This window comes from Myotis daubentonii, chromosome 1 (assembly GCF_963259705.1).
Source record: "Myotis daubentonii chromosome 1, mMyoDau2.1, whole genome shotgun sequence".
Taxonomy (NCBI): domain Eukaryota; kingdom Metazoa; phylum Chordata; class Mammalia; order Chiroptera; family Vespertilionidae; genus Myotis; species Myotis daubentonii.
The window spans coordinates 168,460,252-168,477,750 of record NC_081840.1 but is presented as its reverse complement, the minus strand read 5'-3'; the positions used below and the strand labels follow the sequence as shown (position 1 = coordinate 168,477,750).

Genomic DNA, 17,499 nt, shown 5'->3' with positions numbered 1-17,499 from the left:
GGGAGAGAGATAGAGAGCCAGAAACATCGATGAGAGAGAAACATCGATCAGCTGCCTCCTGCACATCTCCCACTGGGGATGTGCCCGCAACCCAGGTACATGCCCTTGACCGGAATCGAACCCGGGACCCTTCAGTCCGCAGGCCGACGCTCTATCCACTGAGCCAAACCGGTTTCGGCAAGCGATATTTTCTTAATAAATGCTTGATGACTGTAGTGGGCGGAATGGGAGCCCCTAAAAATGTAATTCCACAAATGAATCCCCAGAACAGGTAAATGTTTAAATTAAGGATCTTGCAACCCTGAATTACCCAGGTGGACCCTAAATGTAATGATGTGTTCTTATAAGAGATACACAGAGAAGGCAGATACAGAGGAGATAATGATGGAAAGGCGGAGGCCGAGACTGGAGTGATGCTGCCACAAACCCAGGAATGCCAGGCCAGCCACCAGAAGCCAGGAAAGACAAGAAACACATTTTCCTTTGGAGTCTCCTTCGGTGGTGGGGCTTTGCTGGATTTCAGACTTCTAGCCTCCAGAACGGAGGGAATACCATCTGCTGTATTAAGCCATGACTTTCATGGTAAATCACTGTGCAGCCCTAACAAACTAATGCAGTGACTAAGGGCATTTTCTCTCTGTCTCTACAGTTGGAGAGTGGACTCAAGAATCTGATGGAGCAAAAGGTGAGGAACAGTGGTCTGCCATGTGGTGTTCTTCTGGTCTCACGAATACTCAGTAGAATGGGTGTGGGGAGGTAGCCTTTTAGTCATGAACGTCACTTCATACAGAGGGCATCATTGTCTCGGATCATCGCAGCAGGGTTATAACAAGAGGCATGTCATACATTCCCTGCCCTTCCTGGAATTGCCTTGTACAGAACATTCCCCTGGGTTTTTCCAGCTAAATTTTAATTCACTCAAGCCCTGGAGTTCCCCCTCCTCCCTCAGGAGGCTGCTATCCCTCAGCCTGAGAAGCTTAATGGGCAGAGACAGAGGGAAGGATGTTGAAGGAAGCAGGGCGCTCCGCCAGGTAACACGATAGCACCGGACCTCCAGAAGGTTTCATGAATCCTCATAAAGAGAGGAGGACCTGAGCACACACTTTGTTCCGTCTCTCTCTTTCCTTCTCTCTTTTGTCTCCTCCAGACTGTGATATTAAGTGCATAAGTCTTACGTGTGTCTGCTTACAGCAAAGTAATATCTGGGCCATAGTTTTTGAACAGCACTTCTCTGTACTGCCTCTATGCTGCGTTTTCACAGTGTCTCTCCACTTCCCCAGGCCTGGTTAACCAGCATTACTGGAGAGCTTGAAACATGCAAACAGGTAGACCAAAAAAGAAAAAAAGAGCGATGCCTTGTTCCCCGTTAAATCTGGGGGTGAGGCCAGGCCATAGGGTATTCAGCTATCACCCCCTCCCTATGATATGCAGCCGGGGTTGACAGCTAATGCCCTAGCCTTTCTTTGTGGCTCTTGCCTTCATGTTCTTGGAAATTTCTTCCAAAACATAGTTGTTGTTTTTTTAACATCAGGGTAAACCCTCAACGAAATCACAAGTGAGTCCAAGACTTCCCTAATCGGAATTGTTTTTCATGGCTGCATATTATGCTTCCTACATGCTATGCTTGCTTTTAGACCAGGTCCTGATATTTTGCTAATTGTAGCTCTCATGTTACGCATGCTGGCTGCGTATCTCCACGTAGTGCTTTTCAGAGGAAGTGGCAAGAGTGCATATTTCAACAGGCATCCACACGGGGCTCCGAGAATCCCTAGCTGAGGGACTGCTGGGAGTGGGGGGAGAAGACTAAAGGGCCCAGTCCCAGGAAAGCACCCTCCCCTCAAGGTTAGCATTATATCACTCACTGATTGTCACATTTTCAACTAAAACAATCGCTGCTGTGTCTTCTCAAATGCCAACAAATATGTTGGGGTGAAGAGAGAAAATAGCATCAGAATTTTAAGCAAATTATTGAGAGAATTTTGGATAGTAAGAATTAGTGACACAGAGACTCAAAGAGAATGGATAATATTTTATGACATCACAGAATAAAAAAGACAACAATCTAGGTCATTATCTCATATGTACTAACCAGATACTTTTATATTTAACACAATAGGTATAGAGACCGAAAGGAACACTTCAATTTTGAGAAAAAGTCATGTTCCTTTAGAAAGCTAACTCTCTCTCTTTCAAACTGAAATTTTTCTTAAAGTCCCTTAAACAAGATGATCAATCTATTTCGTATTGCAATCCAGAAACTTGTTAAGGATGTTTCTTCCTGTGAATGAAGAACAAGAAACTCTCCTTAAAACCCTCACACAGTATAGCCAAAGGTTAGCTTAGAAATACATCATGACTTTTAACACTTGTGCTATCCTGGCTTTGAAGTGGGCATATTAAAACCTGAAGCCACAGCATATGCATGGTTGCTGGACACATGGCAAAATTGCTATAGCAACACAACCACTAGTTTTGTTCCTGAAATGCTCTGTTTGGGTAGCAAGTAATCTAGATGAAGAATGGGCCTTGGACTCTTGCTTCTTAATGTAGCCTTTGTGTGGGCCTGAAGATGGGTAGCACTGGATTTTACTCTTTTCTAGTATATGTGCTGCCAAAGCGAGCACATTTTTACTCTTTTCTAAATTTGGAAAAATACACACACACACACACACACACAAATACACCCACACACATATACATATGTATGTACCTACATATCTACTTATAGGCATATTCCTGACTGAACTATGTTAATCAATGTTTTCATCTTAGCTGTGGGAAGAAAAAAGAGAAATGCATTACAAGTAACCTTGCCGTAAGTGTTAATTGCCAAGAGAGAATTCCTTTGTGTCTATTACATTCAAAAGTCTCCCTGTATGTAATTTTAGAAAATTTCTGTTTTCCTCTAATGAAACACAGCTTGCTTAAAACTGCATTGAAAGGTGTAATGCTTTCCTGCTTCTACTTTACAATCATGTTCTGGGCTGGATCTGTACAATAAACACATGCTATTAACATTTTCTATACAGTATGTAATGCAAACATTAAAAATCTTCCCCATGGGATATAATTAAGTTAAATTACACAGTTCTACAAATATGGTATACTCAGGGTGTCTTGGTGTATATGTAGGGTCTATAAAATTAATATTTGCAAATATTGAAGTCACTAAAAATGAGTAAATCACAATTAAAAACTTTACAACAAAAGTAGATTTGAAACAAACAAACAAAAAAATTCCAAATGTATAGCCTAAAAATTTTCAAGCACTCACTTCTGTTTGTAAGTTAGGACAAGAGCAGAGACACACACCAGGTGTAGACAATGAGAGAGCCCAAACCATGCACCTAGCTGACAGGATCTTTGAGCTAGAATGGAATGACAAGAACAGTTAAAATCTAAGTTCTGGAACTCTGATCCAACCGTGTTTTTGTAATTGCAGCTGAGATTATATAGGCAATGTCAGCCCAGGTGTTTACATTCTTGATGTCAATGTGAAATTAGGATGAATCAATTGTGAGCGCTAACAGAAGACTATGAGAAAGTATTTATTTCAGGATAATTGATACTGTGTTATCACCAGCTACTTTCCTGCCAAGTTGTAAGACTGACTAAGTGGAAACGCCTTCATGTACTAAATGGATCCTTGCCAATTTTCTACTTTTATTTTGGGGCCAGCCTCATACTGAAAAGAAAAAAAAAAAAGTTAGGCTCTGGTATTAAAGTAAATACCTCTGAGAAGGATATCGATGCTATATTAATTGATATATATTCTAGAATAATTTCTCTTCATTGGTAGACACATATATTATAGATATTAGCCTCTATTCCTGCAAAGGCAATACTCCTATTGACTTAAATTTAAAAAAGATTATGGAATACAATTCCAATAGAGCTTACAAATTTTATGCATCATTTACTAAAATGTAAACAAAGCCCATCTAATTTTCTTTTGAAAATGTTCACTATGTCAACAAGAACTGAACGGAAAGTAATTATTTTGCATGGAGAATAATGATTGGTCTGATATGTGTACTTAATGTGTAAAATAACTCTACTTACAGAGATTATGCTATCGTAATGTATTCCTTAAATTACCGATTCATGAAATATTCCAAATAAAACATCATCAGTATGTCTCACTAAATTTGAGTTACCCAGATTTAGTAGGATGAGTGGCTATAACCCCACAAAACAAAATTTTATTAATCATCCTCTGTGTTCAGTGCCTTGTGTTATAAATTTCAGAAAGGCAAAAGCTTTAGAAAACATAGATCATATCATACCATTCCAATCTAGTTGAAGAGACTGAGTTTTTTTAATCCTCACCCAAAGATATGTTTATTGATTTTAGAGAGAGAGGAACGGAGAGGGGGGGAGAGAGAGAGAGAGAGAGAGAGAGAGAGAGAGAGAGAGAGAGAGAGAAACATCAATCATATGTGCCCCAACTGGGGATTGAACTCAAAACCTAGGTTTGTGTCTTGAATGGGAATTGAAACTGCAACCTTTTGGTGTACAGGATGATGCTCCAACCAACTAAGCCACCCAGCCGGGATGAGACAGAGGTTTTATATATATAAAATATGTACATAAATATATGTATTTATTATATACTGGAGGCCCGGTGCACAAAATTCATGCATGGGGGGGTGTCCCTCAGCCTGGCCTGCACCCTCTCACAATCCGGGACCCCTTGGGGGATGTCTGACTTCCAGGTGGGATCGGGCCTAAACCAGCAGTCAGACATCCCTCTCGCAATCCTGGACCGCTGGCTCCTGCCTGCCTGATCACCCTGAACTGCTCATCTGCCTGCCTGAGCGCCCCTAACTGCCTCTGCCTGCCTGCCTGATCACCCTGAACTTCTCACCTGCCTGCCTGATTGTCCCTAATCACTCTGCCTGCCTGCCTGATTGCCCCTAACCCCTCTGCCTGCCTGCCTGAGTGCCCCTAACCACCTCTGCCTCGGCCAGGTATATTGCGGTCCAAATAAGTCCTCCCCCCCGCTCCGCCTCAGGAATGTGCTGTGGCTTTGTCCAGAAGGACATCCGGAATGACGTCTGGAAGGTCCTTCAGGTGTCCAGTCTAATTAGCATATTATGCTTATTTTTATTATAGATGAATATAACACTTTAAAATAATACGATATTAAATTATAAGAAATTACCGTTTTGTTCCTCAAAATGGTTGAATATTGATAATTTCATATGGTTTAACCTACTACACATTTACACTTCACATTTATAATGAAAACGGAAGTACAAATAAGAGAAATGTAGACATGTATGACTTGGGTTTTATAGAAAGATTCATCCATGAGATTTCATTTGAGATACTTCTTTAAGAATGAGTAAGATTTTAACAGAGGTGGGATGGGAGAAAGTATGGTATAAAGTCATTAATTCATACAATACATATGTATTGAGCACCTAAAAGTACCCAACACCAAGTTATGCATGAACTAGAAGAGTGAGAAAGACACAATCCCTGATTTCACGGAGCTTATGCTTCATCTCATAATGTTTACACTGCAGAGGAGCAATAACTTGGGAAAGGAGACTGATAAGAGAACTGTCCCTTTTAGTATTAAAGATTAGTAAGAGGCCAGAAGGTGAACAGACCTATTTCCTAAAGTTCCATGGGCCGTAAGTAGGACTACCAAGTCAAGATAACGAAAAACCAATCACACTCTATTTAATGAAGAGCATGCTGATAATTCAGCGTTTAAATTACTGTTGTAGTCTCACAACTTAGTTTCTATGATTATAAGATATAATAGCATAGAGTAAAGAGTGTTTGCCTTCATTTAATCAATTTTTAAAAATCCCACCTAATTTCCTGCTGAAATTATATAAGCAGCATTTTCTAAATCGTGTAATGGGGTGACATTAAGTTCTCACGATAAAGGTTCTGTGAAAAAGATTTTAGTTGCCAAATATGAGGTTAAAAAATGTTTTTCACTGCAGAACTGCAGGACTTTTACACGCAAATTGACTTTTTTTTTCCTCAAAAAGGAGAATATAACTGTTGCAATTTCCTAAATTATTTAACCATAAAGCTTTTGTTGGTTTTTTTTTTTTCTTCTTCTTCTCATGAAATAGCATTGATAAGACCCTGGTGGTTCATTGAATGAAGTTTAAGGGAAAAGCCATATTGACCTAGTATATGAGGCATGTGCTGGGGGAGAAGCTATTAGAATAAGGCTAGAGAGTTTGATTAGGAACAGACTGTACTGAAGCTTTTGACTATATTACCAGAGAAGATGTACTTTGTTCCATGGAGAAAAGAAAGCCATTATGTATTTTAAGAAATTAAAATAATATAAACACTTAGACCAGTGGTTTTCAACCTTCTGGCCCTTTAAATACAGTTCCTCATGTTGTGACCCAACCATAAAGTTATTTTCGTTGCTACTTCATAACTGTAATGTTGCTACTGTTATGAATCGTCATGTACATATCTGATATGCAGGACGGTCTTAGGCGACCCCTGTGAAAGGGTCGTTCGACCACCAAAGGGGTCGCGACCCACAGATTGAGAACCGCTGACTTAGCCCTATAACTACTTGGAGAATGGATGGCTAGGAGAAAGGCTGAAATCAAGAAGGGTTGGGAGGCCTCATGAATAAAGTAAGGGGTATATAATGGAGGCCTATAATAGGGAACAGCAGCAAGAATTAAAAATGAAGATTGTTTTGTGGAAGAATTCTGAGGTGAAATTGGCTGTATTTGATGATCATTTTGTTGGAGTAAAGGATGAAGCTGAAATTTCTATTTTTGGTCATGGAATGGAGAGAAGAGGAGTATGAGATAGAAATACAAGAGGAGAAAGAATTTCAATTGTGCCATAACTGCAATAAACAGGGAACTGAGTGAGCATGGCTTATCTATGAGAACTCCATTTTGAGAAATGCAGTTCACTTAAATTTGTGCCCATTTATAGCTTCGCTTCATCAATTTCTTTCCCTGTCAGGGCTCACCTTTTGTTATTTGGATAAATGTTAAATACACTCAAGAATAAAAAGTATCAAATCATAAATACTATCTTAAGTTAGTACATTAAAGAATCACAAAAGGCCATATTTGGAAAACCTGACATAAGGCAAGAAAGGCAGATGAAAGCACGAGAGATAAAAGTTGAGCTGACATACTGAATCAACATTTCTTTTCCTGAGAAAAGAGGTCATTATATTACACTAGAGGACCGGTGCACAAACTAGTGCACCAGTGGGGTCCCTCGTCCTGGCCTGCAGGATCGGGTTGAAACCAGCTCTCCGACATCCCCCAAGGGGTCCTGGATTGTGAAGAGGGTGCAGGCCAGGCCTAAGGACTGCACAGTGCACAACCAGGGCCAGGGAGAGGTGCAGGACGTTAGCCAGCCTGGGAGGGGCCACCACAGGAGGGCTCCAGGGCATGTCTGGCCTTTCTTGCTCAGTCCTGATCTGCCTAACCCCAGCAGCAAGCTAACCTACCAGTTGGAGTGTCTGCCCCCTGGTGCTCAGTGCACATCATAGTGACTGGTCGACCAGTTGACTGCTCCCTGGTGGTCAGTGCACATCATAGTGAGCAGTCGAGTGGCCTTAGCATATCATTAGCATATTACTCTTTGATTGGTTGAATGGTTGACCAGTTGACCAGACACTTAGCATATTAGGCTTTTATTATATAGGTCTAGATGCTCAGTGCTCACCGGGTGTGGGGAGGTGTCCCTCAGCCCAACCTGCACCCTCTTGCAATCTGGGACCCCTTGGGTAGGGTCCCTAGGCCTGGCCAGTGATCAGGGTCTATTGGGGCTTGCCTTGCCCCAGCTGCCAGCAGCTGGCCCCGCCTTCTCCCCTGCCACTGCTTGCCATCTGTGCAGCACTACCCCCCACCCCCCACCCCTGCCGCCAGTTGCCTCCCTCTACAGGTGACAGGCATGGGGTGCGATCACTTGGCTGGCCTGGGCCTCCCTCTGTGGGGTGATCGATCGCAGGGCCCCCAGATCAATTTCCCTGCAGAGGGAAGCCCCACCCACCTGCCACAGTGCTGCCAGCTGGGTGGCCTGGGCCCCCTCTGTGGCCACTGGCCAAGTAGCCTGGGGCTCCCACTTTGGGGAGATAGATCGCGGGGCTCCGTGATCGATCGCCCAGCAGAGGGAGGCCCTGCCCACCCAGCCTGGGCCCTGGGATCAATAACTGTGCAGAGGGTGGCCTGGGCCTCCCTCTACGGAGCAATCGTGGGGTGATGATGGGCCCCCCAACCAATTGCATCGCATCCGCCTTGGCTAGCCTGGCGCCAGTGCGTGTCATAGCGTGGTCGTCCAGAAGGTCATTCGGATGGTTGCTCTGCTGTTTAGTAGTTCTGTGATTTTGGATATTACACTTTTATTATTATAGATTATTATAGATAGCTCTTTTTATTTTTTTTATTTTTAGTCTGTTCTGGGTATAGTAGTTTGGGCAGAATTTAGGGAGACACTGGATACAAGGGCCAAGAGAAAAGGCTTTGAAATCAGGGATTCACCTCCTGCCTCTGTTCCCTCTTATCTGTTAGAGTTGGGCAAGTTAGTTTCGTTATCCTGCCGAGCCCCAGTGTTCTCATTTACAAACCCTAAAATTATGTGATGTGATTGTTGTGGTAGCTAAATAACCTCATGTGTGTACGGCATCCAGCATAAAGCTTGGCACTCGTTTTATTGCTGTTGTGTTGCTCCTATTGATAACATTGTGCTAATGTGGGGTGTAAACGGAAAATCTTTCCAAACTCCCTTGCTTCTTCATAGAGGGGCAATAGTTGCTTTTTGTTGATGGATCTTAGGTATCCTGGAAACAAGGGTTGAAAACAGAAAATAGAAAGAAAGCAAGCAGCCAAGCCTGAATTTTGCTTAAAAATGTAACCTTAAATTTTTGAACAGATCAAGATTTCAATGGAATTCTGAAGAAACTTAGTTACTTATTAATATACTAGAGGCCCAGTGCATGATAGCGCACAGGGGAGGGAGGATCACCTCAGCCCAGCCTGAACCCTTTCCAATCCGGGACCCCTCAGGGGATCGGGCCTAAACCGGCAGTTGGACATCCCTCTCACAATCCAGGACCACTAGCTCCTAATTGCTCACCTGCTTGCCTGCCTAATCACCCCTACTGGCCTCCCTGCCAGCCTGAACACCCCTAACCACCTCTGCCTGCCAGCCTGGTTGCCCCAACTGCCCCCCTGCCAGCATGGTTGCCCCTAACTGCCCCCCTGCCAGCATGGTTGCCCCTAACTGCCCCCCTGCCAGTATGGTCACCCCCACTGGCCTGGTCGCCCTTCACTGCCCCCTTCTGCTGGCCTTGTCAACCTTAACTGCACCCCCCTGCCAACCTGGTTGCCTCCAACTCCCCCCCTGCTGGCCTGTCGCCCCCAACTGCCCCCCCACCCCCCGCCATGTCAGCTTGGTCGCCCCTCACGGCCCCTCTCTGCTGGCCTGGTCAACCCTCACTGCCCACCCCCTGCAGGCCTGTTGGTGCCAACTGTGCCCCTGCCAGCCTGGTCGCACCTCACTGCCTCCCTCTGCTGCCTGGTCATCCCACACAGCCTGCTGTTCAGTCGTTTGGTCATCCCTCACTGACTCCCCTGCTGGCTTGGTCGCCCCACGCAGTCTGCTGTTCAGTTGTTTTGTCATCCCTCACTAACCCCTCTGCCGGCCTGGTCAGCCCACACAGCCTGCTGCTCAGTTATTTGGTCCTCCCTCACTAACCCCCCTGCCGGCCTTGTTACCCCACTCAGCCTTTTCGGTCATCCGTTCGGTCATCCATTTGGTTGTGATGGCCTCTGGCTCTTTATATATATAGATTACCAAATCAAGAGCTTCTGAATATTGAAAATTTCTAAACCATCTGATCTGCTTTCCACTTTTCTGTTTCTAATATTACATATTTGCAAGAAATGCAAATGTGGTTTAAGTGATGGAAAGGCAAACAATTCCAGTAATGAATGAACTTGAATCAGTACATTTTATGATCAGTGGTATAGCTTTGCTCAGTGAGTAAAATAATTGTTTGCTTCATACTTCAGAGCAAGTGAGTCTATTTAATATTCCATATTTAAAAGGAAACATTTTTTGAGTTAGAGAAGAACTGTCATTATTTTCTTCAGCTTATTGTTCTTTAGTTTTTCAATGTGAAGGTACCTTTGATGAGAATATATTTGAATGCAGTTGATTATTTTCAGCTGCAAGGCAATGTATCTGATTGCCACTAAACATGCTTCCAATATCATTATTCTAAAATGGAAGTATCTATAAAGATTAATTGGTTTGCAATGACTTCTCTCTGTCCTGTCATCTGAGAACCAATTTTAATTTTTAAATACCAAAAAGATTTCTCCAATTTGTAATATATTTCAAGATTTAATGTATTCTAACATGTCTTGTGATTAGGAACCATTAAGACCCCAACAAAACTATAATCATACTATTTTAAGTGGAGATTTTGAGGACCAAATTTTCGAGTGTATCCAGCTTCAGAGATTAAAAATAACACCAACAAAACCAAGCAGTTCAATTTCAATACCAGTCATAATATTTCTGATTTCACAGGAAAGCAAAGAGCTTTAACTATTAGAGACCTACGCATTTCCCCCAATATGGTAGAGATTGGAGACTTGTGATAGCAGGCAAAAAGAGGCAATAAAGTACTTTGAGCTTACCCCTTCTCCCCAAGGTTTCATTATTTATTATGAAAATAACACATTCACAGAATTGGAGGGAAAAAAGAATAAAAGAAATCTCCTATCACCCCAGATTCTGAGCTTCCAACTACTTGTTATAATTCTCTAGAAAATCCCAATGCATAGACAAATATATGTGTATCCTCTTTCCTACATAATGAGAAAATATTATATACAGTTCCATACTTCAGTTTTCACTTAAAATGTTATCTGAGAGATTTTACTATAGCTTTATATGTGGAGAAACCTCATTGCTTTAAAAAGCATCATAGTATTCCAGCCTAGGAATGAACAAACAGCTGTTGATAGGCTACTGTAACAAGGGTACAATGGACAACCTTGCATGCAGTCTTTGTGCTCATTTAGACTTTTACCTTTAGACTGTCTAAATTTGTAATTAGTGAAGAAAGGGTACATACATTTAAGTATTGATTGTTATTTGCAAATTGTCTTTCAAAAAGATTGTGCCAATCTCATCAACAAAGTATGAGATATTCTCTATCCACTCCTTTTTCAGCCCTGTATACTAACGCCTGTTTTGATCTGGACAGCATCTCCTTAGATGCCTTTTAATCATTTGCCTTTTTTCCTATATCTCCATGTTCAAACTCTGCTGAATTTTTTAATGGGTTGCTGATCTTTTGATTAAATATCTTTAAGAGAGGGAGGAGTGTTGAAGGGCTGGTTGGAAAAGGTAAAGGGATTAAGCAAAACAAACAAACAAAACCCCCCACATAAATAACAGTATGGCTAATACCAGAGAGAGGGAGGTAGAAGAGGGTAAAGGGAGGATAAATGGGGACAGAAGGAGACTTGACTTGGGGTGGTGAACACATAGTACAATATACAGATGATGTATTGTAGAATTGTACACCTGTAACCTACTAGTATATAATTTTATTAACCAATATCACCTCAACCCTACATAATAAAAGCATAGTATGCAAATTTTCCCCTTGATTGGAGTTCTTCTGGGAGTTTGACGGGGCAGAACCAACCAGGGGAAGGGAGGGAGTACCCAGCTGGCAGCCGGCAGCCATTAGGGACCCTGCCAGTGCACAAATTCCATGCATTGGACCTCTAGTAAATTCAATAAAAAAAGAGACACAGTTATACATTAATTAAATTAGCCCTTTGATTTCTATACTAGTATGTTCACAGATACAACCAGGTGTTTTTTTATGTTTGTTTTAGGGTTTTCTTGTTGTGTGTGTTTTTTTTCAGAGTGAGGGTCTGTACCTTGGTTTTCTTTGGATGTTCAAATCAATAATCTATAATAATAAAAGGGTAATATGTTAATTAGACCAGACGTCTTCCGGATGTCAATCCGGACATCCTTCCTGATGAAGCCAGGGCCGGAGGGCAGCCAGCCCGGGTCCCAGGTGCCTGTGGGCAGCCGGAGGAGGGAAGCCCGGGTCCCGGGTGCCTGCTGGTGGCTGGAGGAGGGAAGCTGGTGCTGGCAGCTGGGGGAAGGAAGGCCTACTCTTGCACATATTTTCGTGCATCAGGCCTCTAGCGCTTTATTATAAGACTTCTCCATGTTGTCTTCATGAAGAAGGCTTTGTCCACCAATGAAACCAGCCAACCAACCAACCAACTAACCAACCAACTAATTGAATTTGTCTCCTAGTGATGATGGTGGTGATGATGATGATGACATTAAAGCCCTAAAATCTATAATTTATTTTATTTTAAATATATTTTTTATTGATTTCAGAAAGGAAGGGAGTGGGAGAGAGAGATAGAAACATCAGTGATGAGAGAGAATCATTGATTGGCTGCCTCCTGAACTCCCTACTCTGGGTTTTGAGCCAGCAACCCGGGCATGTGTCCTGACCGGGAATTAAACTGTGACCTCCTTTTTTACTTTTCCACCTGCCTACCTCGTGGTTTGAAAAATCATCTTTATTGCATTGTAAAATGCCTTAGAAGTTTGACTATTCTCTGGTCAGACATTCTCAATGTCAGAGCAGTTTTGTTTTTATTTCTAATATTCCTACGTAGGCATTTTCATTACTTTGGTAAAGAGAAGCCTAAATATGTTTGTGACTCTCATTTTAACTTTTATGATTTCCTTCTTTTCTTCTTACCATTAAAACTTCTGTGCTTGAAATCTTTACAAATAAATGAGCTAAAACAAATAAAATTCAATTCACTTGAGATTTTGAAGACATCTGGTGAAGTTATTTTCTGAGTAATTAGACCAAGAGGTGGGACAATTCCCTAAAGTCAGCTACCCTGCAGTTGGCTACCCAGTCATTTCTGCAGTCATCAGCTAGCATGCAGTAAGCATATTGATTCACAAACTGACAAACAATTGGGTAGAGCTGCCACCTGATTTTTCTCAAACCATTTGTGTTATAGAAATATATGCCTCACGTGTGTTTTAGAAAGATGCCTCTTCTCAGCCGGTTCACAGTACGCTCTGTTTCTTTATGTCCCACCACCTCAATATGCTCTTTATGTTTTAAGAGACATTAAAAGCAGACCCCCCTCAGGTGCTGGCCTTTGCTTGCCCTTGGTTAATCCCACAGTTGGATACAAATATGATCAATTAATATTTTCAAAACGTATCCATATTTAAGAATGAAAATGAAGATATTTCAGTGCTTTCACTTTTGTCATATAGGCACTATTTAGCTTGGGAATATGGATCAGCGAAGTCTTAATATTTAAAATATATGTCTTCATCTTATAAAGTCACAGATCTGGAAGTGATCTGAAAGTTCACATTGTTATTCTCCCTGCTGGAGAGCAAAAACACTTAACCCACCGTGGAAAGACATATATCTTTCCAATTTAAAATAACTCTAGGAGATCCCACAACTCTCTTAAGTTACCCACTGTGGAGTAAATAATTGCTATCAAGAAAGTTTCCTTTATAGCCAAGCTAAATTTCACAGGTTATTAAAATCAACTTCGTCCTCTCTACGCTTTTATTATTACTGTTAAGAATATTTACAGCACAATACAATCAGGAGTTTGAACCATGCCAGGAGCAAAGATACTCTGATCAAGATGCATCTTGATAGATGGTGACTCACTCACCATTTCTCTTCTGCATGGACCCCACACTATCACTATTCCCAATCACCCTCAGTTTACCTTTAGCTGAGCTAAGTAATTAGGGTTCATTTTTTAAGACGTAAGGCAAGAATACAGGATACTTTGAATCTATAACATTTTAGATTGTTTGAAAAAGTATAAGGAGAAATTATCCAAGTGAATTAACATTGGAGAGTCATGTAAACAAGTCCAATTTATCCTGAGTTGAATGTGTTCCCCAATCACAGGCTATTTAGACCTGATACCAGCTCTTGACACAGAAGTGAAATCCAACAGCATCTTTCACTACAACATTTACCATTTCTTCAGTCTATTAATTTTCATTATTTATCTTAGCATGAACCATGTTTTAGTTCCATGGAATCCAACAGGAATCAAGTCAAGATTTATTTATCACATTTTACTTTGCAACACATGAAAGGAGATCACCAAATACTAACCAAACTGATTCAAACTTTTGGCCACAGAATAATAACTCAACTTTCAGTTTAACTAATTGAAAGGACAGTATGACGACATGCTAAAGTAGTAAGTGGATCCTAAGTCGTAGTCCAAATGCAATGGAGAACTTACCAGAGGTTTCATCCACTCTCTCATCGACTATGTGGTCCTTCTGATGAACCCACTCACTATTGCACTTGAAGTAGATCTGGGTGGCAGGGCTGGCTTTACAATACAGGTTCACAGGCTTATTCTTCACAATATAAGCTTCTTCAGGCTCAATCAGGAAATGTGGCAAAGGTTCAGGTGGGTCAGATGGAAAAGTTTCTGGCAATTCATGAAAAAAGTCGTCATCTGGTAAAAAAGAAGAAAGTGGAAAATGTTCAAACATAGTAAACACCTGCATTTTACTTGCTACTCATTTAAAAATAATGCCTTGTAATCTAAGGAAGCAATGTGAATGACTGCTGTGCACTAGGCGGTACGCTAGGTCTATTGACTGGTTGCTCAGTTAAGGATTTAGATTATTCTCATTTCTGTGCATGGCAGAACTCAACATCAGGGAGAATAAATATCTTGCCCTGGCACACAGGTAGAAAATAGTGGAAGTGCCATCAGGACCCAGGTTTGTCTTCCTCTAAAACTGGGATTTCCAGATACAGTACTACACCTCCCACTATAAAGTGTTACCCTTGAGAGTTGATAAAAGTAAAAGCAAATTTTGAAAAATTCTTTTGAAAAATACAAGGTTCACAGGTAAATCTTTGCAAGGGATTGAGAAGGAATATTAGAAACATGAATTAAGGATCAAATCTACCCTTATTTTTAAAAGTGCACCACATAAAATATTCATTCATTCAACCGCAAATATTTATTGAGTTCAGAATTATGCTAAGTACTAGAAATATAGATGATAACTTCAATTCAGACAACAGGAGAGCCACAATGGAGCCTAGAATCTAGCAATTCTGTTTGATCTTATTTTGAAACTACACCTCAAATGTCAGATGTGTTATACGAGTAGTCAAACCTATTTTCATTATATTACTAAATATTATTATGAAGAAGAATAGTCTCATTTTTATATCACTGAAAATGTTTAAGTATATTGCTGTCACCTGCTGTTGTAACATTGATGAATAAACAAAACCTAAAAACCCTTGATATATTTGCACACTTTAAGGTATCTTTTCTTTTAATTTGGGTTATGCATAATTCCAAATTTAAAAAAATAATAAAAGTGCCTTTAAAAAATCCTTACATTTCATCAAAGTGAAATAAAAATATAGTCTTCCAGCCTGGCCAGTGTGGCTCAGTGGATTGAGCGTCATCCCTTGCACCAAGAGGTCATTGGTTTGATTCCTTATCAGAACACATGCCTGGGTTGTGGGCTTGTTCCCCAATAGGGGACTGCAGGGGGCAGCAACTGATGTTTCCCATCAATGTTTCTCTCTCTCTCTCCCCCTGACTCTCTCTCTAAAATCAATAAAAATGTATTTTTTAAGAAAAGTCTTCCCATACACTATAAATAAGTTAAGCCCGATAATTCTCTTCCTATGAGGGGCAGAGGAGACTACAATTATTATTAATTCTCTATGTTGATTAAGCACCCCAGGCTAATATGTAAATTTAAAACTCTGAGGTCACAATTAAAAGTTTTTACAAGTTCTATAAAGTATACATATATATATTTATATATATATAAATATATATTTATATATATTTATATATATATATAAATATATTTACTTATTTTTTCAGTAGCAAATAGAGGCTATGGTATTGGTAGTTGAAGACTGATTGCTCAGATGTTACCTTGCAACTCATTTCATCGGTCACTCAGTTGCTGACCTGTTTTGGCAGACAGCCATGGACTATGTGGATGTTTGTCCACTAAGGGCCCTGGCCGGGGACTTTTCATGTAGGTCATGGGATAGCTGTCAATCAGGAATGCATCCGGTCTTTGCCTATTTGTTTTGCAGTAAAAATTGGCTTTACTTGCATCACAGACAAAACTAGCTTTCAAAGCTGCTCTATCATTTTAAATTCCTGACACTGGATGTAAATGACGTTTCCTGTGGCTAGCTTCCTTTCTCACTTTTTTTTTTAATTTGCTTTCTTTAGGCAGAGCATCACTTCTGGTTTTTCTATTGTTAAACAACAGGATCCAAACTGTCAGGGTGCCACAGGATAACTCTGCCTCTGTCAGTTTCAGCTCCTTTAGTCAATATGCAAGAACACTCAAAACTGCTTAAATAAACAATAGTTCAGAAAGGCAAAGGAATGGGGAATTGAGGTATTAGATCCATCAGCATGGAGCTGATGTCTTGAAGGCATTGTTCAATTTTTTCTTTTGAAGCACTGCCTGTTATATGTAATGACAGGCTGCAGATAATCAATAAAGCTTCATAAAATATCAGACCCGAACGCTGTAAAATGTTAGCTATTGTTTTTAATTATTGTTCATGAAGGCAGAGGGTCAATTAGATTTATTTTTACTATGGGTGTATATTCATACACACAAGAACTTGCATATGTCTTTCATAACAATGTATTTATTCAGGTGTGCAAACTATAAAAAGCCACCCAAGCCATTGGTTTAGAAGGTGAGACTTGTTCCTTTAGAAGGAATGATGACTACAAGACATCTGAAGGCTATATATTTCCTTACCTTATTCAATAATGTAACAAAAGTACTTATACACTTATATTCTACAGAAAGATAGAGAGGCACTAAACATTGATTGCCCTGCCTTGCCAAAGCATGTATTTCTCTTTTCTGATTATTTATTGCACACTACTGTGAGGTCTAAGGGAAGCTGAGGAAGTCACACATATCTTCAAGTCAGAAGGAACACTGTTAAGTTGAGGGGGAAAAAGTAATTATTCAATAATGTACTTTAAAAAAATATGTGGACAAAATAACTTTGTATTTCCTTAATTTGGGGTTTTAAGACAAGAGGATTACTACAAATAAAGAAAAATAATTCTATGTCTTGGTTCGAGGCTTTATAAAGTGTTGATTTTTTCAATATGCTTAATAACATTTAAGGTGCAAGTTATAATAGGAATTATTTCTATCATTTGAAATGTTTTCATCATGTGGTAAATCCAGTGTTTCTTTTGCACATAATTCTAGCTCTGTAGGAATCTCATGTCTTAAATTTGATCTAGAAAGATACCTTAACTAACCACAGCATATCAGCTTATTAATATTTCTCATAATATACATACAGTATATTTAAGTCTGTGCTCTAGATGAATTCACATCAGGCAATATGGCACATCATTTCTAGTACTCAAT

The 17,499-nt window shown here is 40.4% G+C and overlaps 1 protein-coding gene across 2 annotated transcripts in view; it reads right to left on the bottom strand.

Moving 5' to 3' along the window:
• UNC5C (unc-5 netrin receptor C) overlaps nt 1–17,499 on the bottom strand; it is a 369,634-nt gene that overhangs the window by 140,316 nt on the left and 211,819 nt on the right. For both annotated transcript variants that reach the window (XM_059665102.1, XM_059665093.1), the window contains exon 2: nt 14,328–14,549. In XM_059665102.1, coding sequence (XP_059521085.1) covers nt 14,328–14,549 — 222 coding nt within the window. The remainder of the gene's footprint in view (nt 1–14,327; nt 14,550–17,499) is intronic.